The following is a 15,930-nucleotide window of genomic DNA, read 5'->3' on the forward strand; positions in this document are numbered from 1 at the left end:
AATATTCACTTGTCATCTCTCGTCTTTAGGAAGTGCCCTATAGCAAACCAACTAACCTGGCCAAGACAACATGAATTGTTATCTTTGGCATCCATCACCTGTAGAACATACTATGCCTCTGACTTTCCAGAAGAAGATAGTAAGAGTTTACTATAGACTGCATGATGTGACCTTTAACCCTTAATTTGCTCCTCCTTTTTACCTGACCAAATAATAAAGACCAAGACATATCGTTCTCTTTTATCTGGTTGGGTTACAGCCACAGCTTTATTTTTTTCTTATCAAACATGGCTGAGTAGAACATCAACAACTTATTTTCTGAAATGAAGGGTTTGGCCCAGCCACAGCTTCTGGGGGGGGCCCACCAAACTCCATCTCCACTCCTTATTTCCTTTGTACCACTGCATACCAGCTATGACTTGTCAATAGATAATGGGATGTACTCATAAGAAATTGTACAGTGAAACACTGAACAACACTCAACCTCTTACCACCAATACCTATATCCCAAATGGGCAATGGCCACATACTTAACTTTTTTGTTTTATACCATCCCATAATAGCAAGGGGGGTGATGGTGGGAATGATTACAGGTAGCTGGAAAGAGACCCAGAGGGCTACCTGCAAAATCCTTTAAGGGGCCGAACCATACCAAGTATCAATCCACCCATTCCCATGAGGGAAGAACACTGACATCATCCAGACTAGACCATCGATCAGACATGAAATTATGGGAAGGGGGAGGGAGAAAAGGCTACCACAGACTGCAACTTCACCCCCCCCATACAGTCTCAGGCATCCTCCTAATAAAGGTGTGGTGCCTATCCATATTCACTGGTGTTTTGTTTTTGTTTTTTTGTTTTTTTAATGTAGATTGTGCCCCATATTTTTCCTATCAGTATGTCTTTGTAGAATAGGAGGAAATCCACACAAACACGGAGAGAACTTACACACTCCTTGCAGATGTTGTTCCTGGCAGGATTCGAACCCAGGACTCCAGCGCTGCAGTGCTAACTAGAGATGAGCGAGTAGTATTCGATCGAGTAGGTATTCAATCAAATACTACGGTATTTGAAATACTTGTACTCAATCGAGTACCACTCGCTATTCGAATGGAGAAGTTCGATGCAGAACCAGCATTGATTGGCCGAATGCTATACAGTCAGCCAATCAACGCTGGTTCTTCTCCTACCTTTAGAAGTCTTCTCCGTGCAGCGTCCCCACGGCATCTTCCGGCTCTGAATTCACTCTGTCAGGCATCGGGCCTGGGTAGAGCCGATTGCGCATGCCCACGCTACAAGAAAATGGCCGCTTTGACTGTAAGCGGACATTTTCTTTTTTTTTTTTTTTTTTTTTTAATGTAGATTGTGAGCCCCACATAGAGCTCACAATGTACATTTTTCCCTATCAGTATGTCTTTGGAATATAGGATGGAAATCCATGCAAACACGGGGAGAACATACAAACTCCTTGCAGATGGTTTTATGCCCTTGGCGGGACACCAGCGCTGCAAGGCTACAGTGCTAACCACTGAGCCACCGTGTGGCCCCACAGTGGACATTTTCTTGTAGTGCGGGCATGCGCAGTCGGCTCTGCCCAGGCCCGATGCCTGGCAGAGTGAATTCAGAACCAGAAGACGCCGTGGGGACGCTGCACGGAGAAGACTTCTCGGAGGATCCAGCCCGACCCTCACTTGTGGACTTGATAAGAATAATTTGATAGAACGTTGCCTACCCCTGAAATGAGCATTTTCCTCCCATAGACTATAATAGGGTTCGATATTCGATTCGAGTAGTCGAATATTGAGGGGCTACTCAAAACGAATATCGAACCTCGAACATTTTACTGCTCGCTCATCTCTAGTGCTAACCACTGAGTCACCGTGTTGCCCCTCCCTGGTGATTTTTTGACTTTAGAAAATGCCCAGTAACTAACCTGGCCAATACAGAGTAGATTGTTACCTTTAGGCACCCATCACTCAAGGAATATACTGTGACTAAGACGTTCTAGAAGATGGCACACAAGGTTTACTATATATTCAATGACTTTAGGAAATGCCCAGTAGACAGATATAAATAAGTCTAAGACAACAGTGAGGTTGAAGTTTCCTTCCCGTACAGTATTGTAAAGAACATGAATGGCAGGACAGTCTCCGGTTTCCTAGTTACTGTCAAGGCATGGCGCTGGTAATTTATTCTAGTGTATCGTATCTCGAGAAAGATGTTTCAAGTGTTCGGTGGCATGATGGCAGCTTGACAAGCACCTCTGCCTTATAACCCTTATTTTGAAAATGTTACATTAATGTAAGATTACGATTTCATTTTTCATCAAAAGAAGTCTTTGTAGTAGGTTTGGGCATTAACTACTTTTCTTTTTCTTGTCTAAATCCTGAGGGATTCTTAAAACATTTAAAGCTTTGGTTTGAAGGAACGATTAATGAGGACTAAGAATTACAGAAAAGGGAAAGAAAAAAACCAGTCGCTTCTATGATGACTAAGAAAGGAGAGAAAAGATATTATGTGGTGTATCTAGGGGATGGGGCTTTGCTGTGATGGTATTAGGGGAAATCAAGGATCTGCTGGGGAGAGGGTCGGAGGCCTCATTAGTGCACTTTTATACCTTATTCTGCATTATTATATTTTATGGCGTCATTCGTTCCTTGGTGCTGTAGATAGGAAAAGGATTTACTTGCATAATACAACAGCAAGGACAATAACCATAAAACGAATCGGAGTGACCGACTGGAACGGTGGAATTATATTAATAGTTTTTTTTCATAGGTGTATTATTATTATTTATTATTTATTATTATTATTATTATTATTATTATTATTATTATTATTATTATTATTATTTATTATTTATTTATTTATTATTATAATTTTTCTTCTTCTTCTTCTTCTTCTTCTTCTTCTTCTTCTTCTTCTATCTATTTTATTTATTTTAATTATTATTATTATTATTATTATTATTATTATTATTATTATTTTTTCTCCTTCTTCTTCTTATTTTATCTATGTATTTATTTTAATTATTATTATTATTATTATTATTATTATTATTATTATTATTATTATTATTATTATTATTATTATTATTATTATTATTTTATCTATTTATTTATTTATTTTTATTTATTTATTTCTTGTCGTAAAAAATAAAATAAAATTCAGGAATAGAAAATAAGAGATAACTTCCCCCTCCAAAAAATAAAAATTAAAAATCTTAGGTTTTTCTCATTCGGCACTGTATATTTATTTATAGATGGCTTGGTGTAATTTAATCACAGTGCACTTTTTTGTCATTAGGTAGCTGACAAGTTTAGGTATTTGCTATCACTTTAAAACACATTTTCTGTGTGTTTTAAAGTGATTTTACTTGCAATGTATATGTTATTCTTGCCAATATTAATTGTGCTTTTGTAGTGGTGTGTCTTATACAATTAAACCTCTGTGTTATGTTCCTTGCATTATACAATGTTGACTAGAAATGTGCGAACTGGTTTGTAATGGGCTGGGCTTGCTAGGTGTTCGCTGCAGACAAAGTATTACTATACTCTAGGGTTTTCCCAGAATATAATAAGTGAAGGCCGATACTCACCTGCTTGGGGCTCCCTCGTGGCATCTGCTATGCTTTCCTTGCACCTCATCCTCCTTGGGTGATATCTGTGATGCCATGAGCCCAGGGGTGAACCTGGGCTTTCTGCCGCCTGAAGCGGCATCAGAAAGCCCCCCCCCCCCCGAGGAGGGGCGGAGCTGAGGGGGTGGGGGGGTCGCAAGAAAGGGGCGGGGTTGAGCGGAAGGGGTGGGGTCGAGCAGAAAGGGGGCATGGCCGAGCGGAGCGATCGGCGTTAGCAGGCAGAGAGCAGGCAGGGAGAGGACCTGCTCTCTGCCTGAGTGTGAGGGACGGCCTCTGGAGCAGCACTGCGTCCAGCAGGGCCGCCCCGATACACCACTCGCTTCCCGTGTCGGGCTGCAGACATGGTAACATTAAGCCAGTCCAGGACAGCTTGTCCTGGGTTGGCTTAGCTCAGCAAAAATGCCGCCCTCAAAAGGCCCTGGCATAGCGCCGCCTGAAGCGGTCGCTTCAGGTCACCTCATGGGAGGTGCGGCGCTGCATGAGCCCCTTGGGGTCACTGAGGCATGTTGTTGGTCCTCAGAGATCATTTACACTGTCTACCAATAAGTATGTAGACACCTGTGCTTGGTAGAATAGAAAATCAACGTTTATTCCTATCCAATAGTTGGTAGACCCCAGCAGATGCTTCCTTACGGATGGGATTGAGCGACACAATACTCCCGGATGCCTGGTGACACTCCTGGTGTATGTGAGCCATCAGTTAGGTGCGGTTTCTCTGGCATCATTAGATGCTGTAGGCGATCTCATGTCTCTCTGCCCATTGTCTCCTGTTCCCTCCTCCTCCCTACCCTCTCCATAAACGTTATTGTAAACTGATCTGTGTACTGGACTTATGAGTACAGATGGAACCAATGAACGCAGAATGAAGAGACAAGCGAAACCCGTTCCCAAACTGCAGCTTCACCTCGCAAAAATTCTGTATAAAAAACATGTCAATCAAAATATCAGCCAATTCCCAAAGTCACATGTATAAAAACTACAATTTACAAAAATTAGCACCTTACGCTCCACAGCCAGACTGAATGTACTTGTATTTCTTGGAATACCGCTGAACCTGAATCATTGGAGATAGCCGAGTGCTCTACTTCAGTTATCTCATTTCAATTATCTCCAGTGCCCTTATTGAAGTATATGGGAGCACCCTCCACCGAGGGACACACCTATATTGTAGTCAGCAGGGGAAATGTTTTTTCCTTCAGCACAGTGTATGGACCTTAAAAAAAACGCTAACAGTTTTTCCACATGGTTTTTGCCAATTCCACTTGGATTTTCTACCTCTAGTAGCGGAAAAATCTGCTAGCGGAAAAAAAATAGCTAGTGGAACCCATAGAACTCTACGGGGAGGCATTTTTTCCGCGTGGATTCTGAAATGGATTCAACGCCAAAATCCTCACCCAAAAATTCTGTTTGAATGGACCCTAAGACTCCTACTGATCAGGTATTTACCCTCTATCCTATATATTTTTGTGATCTAACCACAGGGATTCGATTACAGATGAGTGAATACTATTCGAAACGGTAGTATTGGAATGAATGGTAGGAATGATAGGAATGAATGGACGCAGCCGGCGCGCCGGCCACTCCCATTCATTCTTATGGGAGCATGCTATTCGAAGTTGCCGTTTCGAATAGTATTCGCTCATCTCTAGATTCAATCATTAGAATCCTTGTTTTAACTAAGTACACGTTGGAATAGCCTTAAGAAAGTCTATTCTTCTCCTACCTTTCTTTTTCTGATCTGTACCACCATTCCTGAGAAATTTCTTATTTCTTCCATATGTAAATGAGTTTCCAGACAGCACAGGGAGTGTTCCCCTGCACTCAAACAGCACAAGGGGCGTTCCCTGTGCTGTCTACAAACTCTCCAGCAATGCCTCTGTCTTCTTCTCCGGACCACCTCTTTGACAGGACATCGGCAACATCTTCAGCCAAAAGCACCAACTGCGCATGTCCATCGGCCATTTTCTTGTGGCCTCTTTCACGAGCACCCATTCGGCCACAGGAAAATGGCTGATGGACATGTGCAGTCGGTGCTTTTGGCCGAAGATGTGGCCGATGACCAGGCGAAGAGGCGGATGGAAGAAAAACATAGAGGTGTCCCTGGAGAGTTTTCAGACAGCACAGGGGACGCCCTTTGTGCTGTTTGAGCAAACGGGAACGCCCCTGTGCTTTCTGAAAGATCATTTACATATGGAAGAAATAAGAAATTTCTCAAGAACGCCTGGAAAGGAAAGGTAAGAGAAGAATAGTCTTTATTGAGGCTACTCTGACTTGTACTTAGTTAGAAAAGTGATTCTAATGAGAGAATCTCTTTCAAATCTGTCAATGGAAACCTGTTACAGATAATGGGACAGTCTTCTCGAATGTGGTCTTTCGCGTCTGTTTTATTGTACTCGATTTGCCCCTATATATTATGTGAAATTCACCCCAATATGACATACGTTATGCATGTGTGTTGATAATCTAACCGTATTGTACTGTCAGCCTTTTTTTCTGTGGATGTTGAACGACGTTCACAAGTCGACAAATAACCACAGTGATCAGACTTTATATTTTATTTTATTCGGGACATGCTGTTATTTTCCATCCATCTCAGTTTTGTGAGAAACACGTGGCATAAAAACCACTCGGAATAACAGGATGCTTTATATCAACAGATCTTGGAACATTTGTTTCTTTAAAACAGCAATTTGCTTGCAGCTAACATATCTGGTCACTGAGGTCCTCTAGTGTTTAGAGAACCGCGTGTGCATTGTGAGCGCCCGTCCTACAGCTCATAGTATTCAATGAAACACATTTACTGTGTCACAGTGACCTGGCCAATTCATACAAATGTTACAAAAACTATCATTATTATTTTTATTTTTAGAGTACAATTGAACTTTACATTTGACAAGGCTTTACATAGAGTACAAAGCACAAACACAAGTACAATACAGTCGCTTAGAGACCAGTTTGTACAGTGAGATAGAAGATCCTGCCTGCAAGAGCTTACACTCTATAAGGGAAGGGGAAGGGGACAGGATAGGAGGATAGAAGCTATTCAGATGGTGATATGGTGGCAGCAGGGTTCTTGAAGGTTGTAGAGGTGAGTCTTCGGGATCCTCCTGGACATCAGTGGGCCAGTGTGGGTGGACGATGCTTGAGATGGGAAAAGCAGTCCATAATTCACAGGTTGTCTTATACACTGTCTACCAATAAGTATTTGGCCATCTGCGGTAGAATAGAAAAACAATATTTCTTCCTATCCAATAGTTGGTAGACCCCAGCAGATGTTTCCTTACAGATGGGATTGAGTGACACAATACTCCCAGAAGCCTGGTGACACTCCTGGTGTATGTGAGCCATCGGTTGGGTGCGGTTTCTTTGGTCAGCACTTGTTGGTCTCTATCTCCCAGTTTCGGGGTCTGCCGACTCTGGGCACATTCCGACAATCACCGTTCACCTTCCACTTCCTAATCACATAGGTCACTATCAATTTTGGGTAATTCAGTTCGCTTGCTATGTCCCTTAAGGATCGACCATTTCTGTGGTACCCCACAATTACCCCTTTCTCGAAATCGGACAACTCTGCACTTCGTCTAATGTCAATGCTGTTTCCTATTTAACGGTGGAAGGCGTGACGTAAATTACGACCGCAGATATCTTCATTTGCATGGGTGTCCGAATACTTATTGGTAGGCAAAGTATTGTGAATGAAAATAGTTGGCTAGTATTGGTTGTATATGCAGTGTTACCACCCACTTGACTAGTAAACCCTAATTGAAATCAACACTAAAAGGGCATATATCTTTGGAATGGCCGAATGGGTCTAGCTAAAGGTGACATTAAAATACTCAGTAGACCAATGAGATTTTCAGTCTTGGTGACAGGTGCTCTTTAAATGTGGCTAACCTGCAATACCACATACAGCCATGGAAGCGTTATTAGATGCATGTATTATAACATATGGATATATTGTAATATATATTAGAATTTTGGGCTACATTTTAACCTATTGTACTTGCTGCATTGGCAAAATGATATTTTTTTATATTTTTGAATAATTCAGTGACAGCTAAATTCTAAAAATAAAAAACTTCAGTGACTTGAATAATTGGGAATTAGACCCCGGCTCTCCACGGGACGCCATTATGGAAAAGTGAAGTTTGATAACAGACAAAAACCAAATGGCCAAATCTTCTCTGCCCTGTCTAATTAAAATGTGTCTTAAATATAAGACTCTCAGCAGGCACTTGTAGTAACTCGGTGATCTAGCATTCACTACGCTCGCCTCCGCATAGAGACAACCACATGTCACCCCCTCAGCCTTACAGGAGCCGCCTGCCAAAATTTATAACGTAATCTAGGCAATTTTACTCATTTTCATTAAAATCCAAATGAAGTCAAAGAGTGAACATCGCACTAATCTTTTCAGGAACGCTTACACATTATGGCTCCCCGTGAGATCCCATGGCCAAGAATTTAAGAAAAAGTCTGGAAATTATTGGTGTAAAAGTAGAGACGTAATAAAGTCCAGGGAAGTCATTCGTTAGTAATTAGGAGGGCAAGAGATGAGATTCATTTGTGTCTATTGGCCATATATTCCATTGACGTAGCAATGTAGTCAATCGTGAAAATAAAATATCAGTTTGTTAATTTTTTGGGGAGAACACAAAACTTAGTATAACACACAAAAATGGACAGAAATGGATTTAAAAAAAAAAAACAACAAAACATTAATTTTATATATAGAGATGACCAGCCGTTCACATCCAATAAACACATGCAAAAAAATTTGATATGAATGCAACTTTAGAAAGATGTTGGCCGCACACTCATGTGGGTGACAGCAATCGCTTGTAAACCCCAAATACACATGCAGAGCATGAATGTATTCTGAATGAGGGTGTAAATCACTGCAAGACTCCTCCATCCCCTACTATATCCCCATCTATAGAACATGTTGAAATCCAACAATCCTATCCTTCTTTCCCCTATCTTCTGTTTTTTGGAGAACATTGAGATACCCCAATATACATTAGAGAGCTAGCCGGTCCTGGCGAAAGGTTCAAGATGTCCTGCAATGTAAGCTTCACATAGATAAGTGTGAGCTATATTGATAGATAGTATGTATGTATTGATAGTACCGATATACTGATAGATAGTACCAATATGCTGATAGATAGTACCGATATACTGATAGTACTTATATGCCAATAGATTTGCTACCATAGTTGCAACATTAAGCACTACGAAGGCCTCTTAATGGTCAGTTTACCTTTTATCCTTTTCACTTCTCTCTACAGCAAAATTTTGTGGCGATCCCGGAATACCTGCGAATGGCAAACGAGAAGGCAAAAGTTTTATCTTTCAGTCCGAAGTATCTTTTGTTTGCAACTCACCTTTTATTTTGGTTGGTTCTGGGACAAGGATATGTCAAGCAGATGGAACCTGGAGTGGCTCTCCTCCACGTTGTATAGGTAACACTAATTATTATGCCTTGGGTTATACTGTATTTCACGAAAGGTCAATAGACCAATAATGGCTTCATCTTAAGTTAGTGACAGGAGCTATTAATTATGGAAACATAATTGATTGTGTTCTATGATTAGATACTGTAGATAGATATGGATAAATGAAGCGATAGATAGTGTGGGGGAGGTAGCTCGGTAGTAGCAGTGGTGCGCAACCAAAGAGTCAAAGAGAGGGATAAATATGCAGAATATGCCACAAACTGGTTTATTTAGAAAAAAAAAACCAGGAGAATAAATAAACGTTGTCTTCAGGCACAAAATGAGCAAAACACGATACAGACTTAACTTTGGCAAAAAGAAAATAAAATCCTGCTCGTCTGAGCAACTAACTAAACAATAATGTTAACCGAACTATACATGTGGCTTACTTCCAGCCACATGAACAAACAGGCGCAATATTGTTTCAACGGATTCAGGGTTACAGGACAGACCCATCCACCTCCTTTCACTCCCTAGATCTGCATTGGAGTGCAAAATCTGCAGTAATGAGCCTGGTGCTGAGGCCTACTCAATATTCGCACTAGGGGAAACCTGAGATATAGCAAGATTCCAGCCTGTCACCTTCTCACAATAGATAGAGAAATTATTTTATGTAATTTATAAAAATGTTTCTTTATAGATGACTTGAGTATTATAGGGTTTCAGATGGATAGATAACAGATGGCGATAGATAGAAAGAAAGAAAGAAAGAAAGAAAGAAAGAAAGAAAGAAAGAAAGAAAGAAAGAAAGAAAGAAAGAAAGAAAGAAAGAAAGAAAGAAAGAGAAATGAGAGAGCGCTAGATATGAAAGATACTTAGATTATAGATAGATAGATAGATAGATAGATAGATAGATAGATTTTTCTTTTTTTTTTTTTCTTATGGTAGAGTTGGAAGGGACCTCAAGGGCCATCGGGTCCAACCCCCTGCAAGTGCAGGTTTTTCTAAATCATCCCAGCTATATGTTTATCCAGATTCCGCTTGAAGATTTCCATTGATGGAGCGCCCACCACCTCCCGTGGCAGCCTATTCCACTCTCTCACTACCCTCACTGTCAGAAAGTTTTTCCTAATGTCTAATCTGTATCTCTTTCCCTTTAGTTTCATCCCATTGCTTCTTGTACTTCCTTGTGCTAATGAGAATAGGGTAGATCCCTCTGCACTGTGACTACCTTTCAGATATTTGTAGACTGCTATTAAATCTCCCCTCAGCCTTCTCTTCTGCAAACTAAACAATCCCAATTCTTTTAGCCGCTCCTCATAGGACATGGTTTGCAGACCTTCCACCATTTTGGTTGCTCTTCTCTGGACTTGCTCCAATATATCGATGTCTTTCTTGAATTGAGGCGCCCAGAACTGTACACAGTATTCCAGGTGTGGTCTGACCAGGGAAGAGTACAGCGGAATAATGACCTCTCTTGATCTAGATTCAATGCTTGTCTTAATACATCCCAGAATTTTATTAGCCTTTTTTGCAGCAGCACTGCACTGTTGGCTCATGTTGAATTTGTGATCTACTATTATGCCCAAGTCCTTTTCCCCTATGCTATCACTTAGTTCTATTCCTCCCATACTATATATGTTTTTTACATTTCTGTTACCCAGATGTAGAACTTTGCATTTGTCCCTGTTAAATACCATTTTGTTTGCCTCAGCCCATTGTTCCAGTGTGTCTAAGTCCTTTTGAATACACTCTCTCTCCTCTCTAGTGTTGGCTATTCCTCCTATCTTCGTATCATCTGCAAATTTTATGAGTTCCCCAATAATTCCATCGTCCAGATCATTTATAAAGATATTAAAAAGTACTGGGCCCAGAACAGAGCCCTGCGGCACCCCGCTTTTGACTTTCTTCCAGTTGGATGTGTAGCCATTTAGTATTACTCGTTGTGCCCGATCATTAAGCCAGTTGTGAATCCACCTAACTGATTTTTTGTCAAAGCCATACTTAATCATTTTTTCAATAAGAAGGTTATGTGATACTTTATCAAATGCCTTACTGAAGTCAAGATATACTATGTCCACGGCATTCCCTTGGTCCAACCATTCAGTGATTTTGTTGTAGAAGGAAATCAGGTTAGTCTGACAAGATTTATTGGTCATAAAGCCGTGCTGGCTCTGGTTAATTAATGCCTTCCCATCCAGGTACCGAAGTAAATGTTCCTTGACAATTTGCTCAAAGATAGATAGATAGGAGATAGATAGATAGATAGATAGATAGATAGATAGATAGATAGGAGATAGATAGATAGATATGAGAGATCGATATGAGAGATCGATATGAGATAGATAGATAGATAGATAGATAGATAGATAGATAGATAGATAGATGATAGATATAATAGACAGAAAAAACACATAGTATTTAGAGCAGCACCATGTAATAGTTCAAATGTGGGTTGCAAATCTATAGGGTCCTATGGTTGATCCCTCCAGTATTGATAATAAAAAAAGGCAGCACTCCAAAGTAATGATGAAGAACTGATGTGAATTTATTCCAAGAGCTACGTTTTGGTCCTAGGAGTGTTGAACCTTAAAGCCAATTCTGTAATTTTGAACATGAGCTTATATGTCTGGTTGTAACTATATCTCTGTTTTTTATGTGCTGTAATATTAATACACTTTTCTAGCACAAAGTTTATATTCTTACTTAAATCAATAAAAAATAACTTTAAAGACAAAAAAAGAGACAAGATAACGTATAATAAAGTCCTCCATGCTGCAATCCTCCCTGATCTTTACTTTTTGTAATATTTGTCGCTTTCATACATCTGTATTCTCCTGGGTTTTTCCAATTATTATTTTGCTTTCATACATTACTACTAGAGATGAGCGAGTAGTTAAATACTCGATATTCGATATTCGTTTCGAGTAGCCCCTCAATATTTGACTACTCGAATCGAATATTGAATCCTATTATACTCTATGGGGGAAAAATGCTCGTTTCAGGGGTAGGCAACATTCGATCAAATTGAACTTACCAAGTCCACGAGTGAGGGTTGGGCTGGATTCTCCGAGAAGTCTTCTCCATGCAGCTTCCCCGCGGCGTCTTCCGGCTCTGAATTCACTATGCCAGGCATTGGTGCCTGTTCAGATCTGACTGCGCATGCCCGCACTACAAGAAAATGGCCGCTTACAGTCAAAGCGGCCATTTTCTTGTATCGCGGGCATGCGCAGTCAGTTCTGCCCAGGCCCAATGCCTGGCAGAGTGAATTCAGAGCCAGAAGATGCCGTGGGGACGCTGCATGGAGAAGACTTCTAAAGGTAGGAAAAGAACCAGCATTGACTGGCTGACTGTATAGCATTCGGCCAATCAACGCTGGTTCTGCATCAAATTTTTCCATTCGAATAGCGAGTGGTACTCGATTGAGTACAAGTATTTTGAATACCGTAGTATTCGATCGAATACCTACTCGATCGAATACTACTCGTTCATCTCTAATTACTACTTATATTCTAAATGCCTTCTCTTTTCAGAACCTACCTTGACATCTTGCGAAAACCCAGGGACACCCCGTCATGGTTTCCAAAATAATACTTATGGTTATCAGGTACAATTTTGAATGTCTTGTTTAACTGATAAGTCTATAAAGTTGTTCCATATTCTCATTCCTAGCCATTGTATAGATTGTGTTATCTCACTAAGACAATTCCTTTAAAAAATAACTATTGTGGCGATCAGGTCATTGGTCGGGTCCATTATCATTAACCGAGGGTGATTCGCGGTTATCATCAAGGAAAGCCCCATTGTGCTCTACATCTCATGCAGTCGACATGCAGCATTGCATTCAAATGAATGGTGGGTCATGAAGAACAGCCTTAAGTTGGCTATACACATTTGATAAATGTTGGCAAAAGTTCTCAATTTTGTCTTGTCCCACCAACCATTTAATTGGCATGGGGCTTCCTAATGTCAGTGGAGGTAGGAAAGATTTTCTAACAATTGCTTGACCTTTTTATTCTATAGTAACCCCAATGACACATGTCCACTTGACTGAGCCAAGAATGCATTTAAAGGGGAATCTGGAGAGATGACGCTATAAAAGAGGCATAAGCTTCACCTTGGCGTGTGTCTGGATGAAACATACTCCAGCTCATAATAAAATATGAAGCCCCTGGCATGTCCACGCAACATTTATTTTAGGTTATTGGAATGAGTGGTGTAAAAATGCCAATTGCAACAATTTTTGTTGCACTTAAAAAGTTGAAAAATAGGATTTGTCTTGTTGAGATACCAGAGTTGTCTGGTTGGGATACCAGGGGTTGTCTGGTTGAGATACCAGGGGCTGCCATGTTGAAATACCAGGGGTTGTCTGGTGGAGATACCAGGGACTGCCATGTTGAGATATCAGGGTTGTCTGGTTGGGATAGCAGGGTTTGTCTGGTTGAGATACCAGGGGCTGCCATGTTGAGATATCAGGGTTGTCTGGTTGGGATATCAGGGGTTGTCTGGTTGAGATACCAGGGGCTGCCATGTTGAGATATCAGGGTTGTCTGGTTGGGATAGCAGGGGTTGTCTGGTTGAGATACCAGGGGCTGCCATGTTGAGATATCAGGGTTGTCTGGTTGGGATAGCAGGGGTTGACAGGTTGAGATACCAGGGGTTGCCATGTTGAAATACCAGGGGTTGTCTGGTGGAGATGCCAGGGGTTGCCTTGTTGAGATATCAGGGGCTGCCATGCTGAGAAATCAGGGTTGTTTGTTTGGGATACCAGGGGTTGTCTGGTGGAGATACCAGGGTTACAATGTTGAGATACCAGGGTTGTCTGGTTGAGATACCAGAGGTTGCCATGTTGAAATACCAGGGGTTGTCTGGTGAAGATACCAGGGGTTGACAAGGTTGAGATATCAGGGGCTGCCATGTTGAGAAATCAGGGTTGTCTGGTTGGGATACCAGGGGTTGTCTGGTGGAGATACCAGGGTTACCATGTTGAAATACCAGGGGTTGTCTGGTGGAGATACCAGGGGTTGCCATGTTGAGATATCACATACAATGAAGCTCAGCCATTAAGCTCAAGACTTATGCCATTTCTATATTTTCTATGTTCTGTCAGGTCGGAAGAGTTGTTCAGTTCTCATGCAAAAAGGGTTATCTCTTGCATGGATCCACCACTCGTAGTTGTCTCCCGGACTTGACCTGGAGTGGCATGCCAACAGAATGTATTCGTAAGTATTGGAGAATGATTGAGGATTTCATAAAATTCCTTTTTTTAATTCTATATGTGAAAGTCATATGTCTAACATTGCAGAAAAAAAGTGACATTTTGTAAACATCCAGAGATTTAGTGTTTTTATCCCTAAATATTTTAACATTCATGGAAACCATGGAAACATATTTGCTACGTGCAAATTACTTTGTTACCAGATTTATTGTGTATTTGCATTTTCTACTTTTCTCTACTATTCTTTTCCTTTCCATAATTACTTTTTTTGTCAATTTTACAAAAAGCCAGAGTTCGGCATCGAAGACTTGAACCAATGCATACCTTTTTTTTTTCTCCATAGAATAAGAAAGTTAATTTCTTTGTACTAAAAATATTCAGTTTTTTTCCCCATAAAAACACTAAATATAGGGTCATTACTGTTATGGCTATGATGGATCATTAGTGAACTGAGACTATATACATTTTGAGGAACTATTTAATAATAGTCAGTGGCATAACTAGGAATGGTGGGGCCCCCCCGACCGATGCCGAAGACCCCGACCAACCCCCCCCCCCGCATTCCTGTGTGTACTATTATGCCCCATAGTTGCCCCTGCACACAGTATTATACCCCATAGTAGCCCCATCACTCAGTATTATGCCCCATAGTGGCCCCTGCACACAGCATTATACCCCATAGTGGCCCCTTCACACAGTATTATGCCCCATAGTAGCCCCATCACTTAGTATTATGCCCCATAGTGGCCCCTGCACACAGTATTACCCCCCATAGTGGCCCCTTCACACAGTATTACCCCCCATAGTGGCCCCTGCACACAGCATTATACTCCATAGTGGCCCCTTCACATAGTATTATGCCCCGTAGTAGCCCCATCACTCAGTATTATGCCCCATAGTGGCCCCTGCACACAGTATTATGCACCATAGTGGCCCCTGCACACAGCATTATACCCCATAGTGGCCCCTTCACTCAGTATTATGCCCCATAGTAGCCCCACCACTCAGTATTATGCCCCATAGTAGCCCCACCACTCAGTATTATGCTCCATTGTGGACACCCATTAACAATTATTATACTCTGGGGTCTTTTCAGACCCCAGAGTATAATAATCAGAGACCAAGAGGGGGATACAAACATAAACACTGTTACTTACCAGGATCGGTAAGTAAGTAGGGCCCGTTACCGGCTGAATGTCCCGGGCCCTGTGGTAGCTGCCTCCGCTGCTTCCCCGGTAGTTACACCACTGATAATAGTGTCTACAGGGTATTTCACAAACTTTCACATTTTTGTATTCCTAAAAACTTACTATCCCCTATTTTTTTGCATCTTACCAAACACTTTGTATTACTGTTTCAATAGAATATTAGATCCTGTTTTTTTTTTTTGTTTTTTTTGTTTTTTTTTTTTTAGCAAATATCAGTGCCCATTCACATTTACTAATGAAATGAACTGAAGTGAAAAGACTAAGGCCTGGTTCACATCTGCGTCGGTAATCTGTTCGAGTCCGCATGGGGACTCCTCCAGAAAGGACTACTGAACGCATTGGCAAACGGTGTACAGTGAAAGTTCACGGACCCCATAGACTATAATGGGGTCCATGGGCTTCCCGCATGGTCTGTGCACGAGTCATGCGG

General features: G+C 41.2%; 1 protein-coding gene across 1 annotated transcript in view; it reads left to right on the plus strand.

Moving 5' to 3' along the window:
* The window catches only part of CSMD3 (CUB and Sushi multiple domains 3), a 1,052,627-nt gene that overhangs the window by 1,001,750 nt on the left and 34,947 nt on the right, over positions 1–15,930 (plus strand). The window contains exons 62-64 of the mRNA XM_075270295.1: positions 8,928–9,101; positions 12,608–12,681; positions 14,185–14,296. Of these exons, the coding sequence (XP_075126396.1) occupies positions 8,928–9,101; positions 12,608–12,681; positions 14,185–14,296 (360 nt within the window). The remainder of the gene's footprint in view (positions 1–8,927; positions 9,102–12,607; positions 12,682–14,184; positions 14,297–15,930) is intronic.

The sequence above is a fragment of the Leptodactylus fuscus genome, chromosome 4 (genome assembly GCF_031893055.1).
Source record: "Leptodactylus fuscus isolate aLepFus1 chromosome 4, aLepFus1.hap2, whole genome shotgun sequence".
NCBI classification, from domain to species: domain Eukaryota; kingdom Metazoa; phylum Chordata; class Amphibia; order Anura; family Leptodactylidae; genus Leptodactylus; species Leptodactylus fuscus.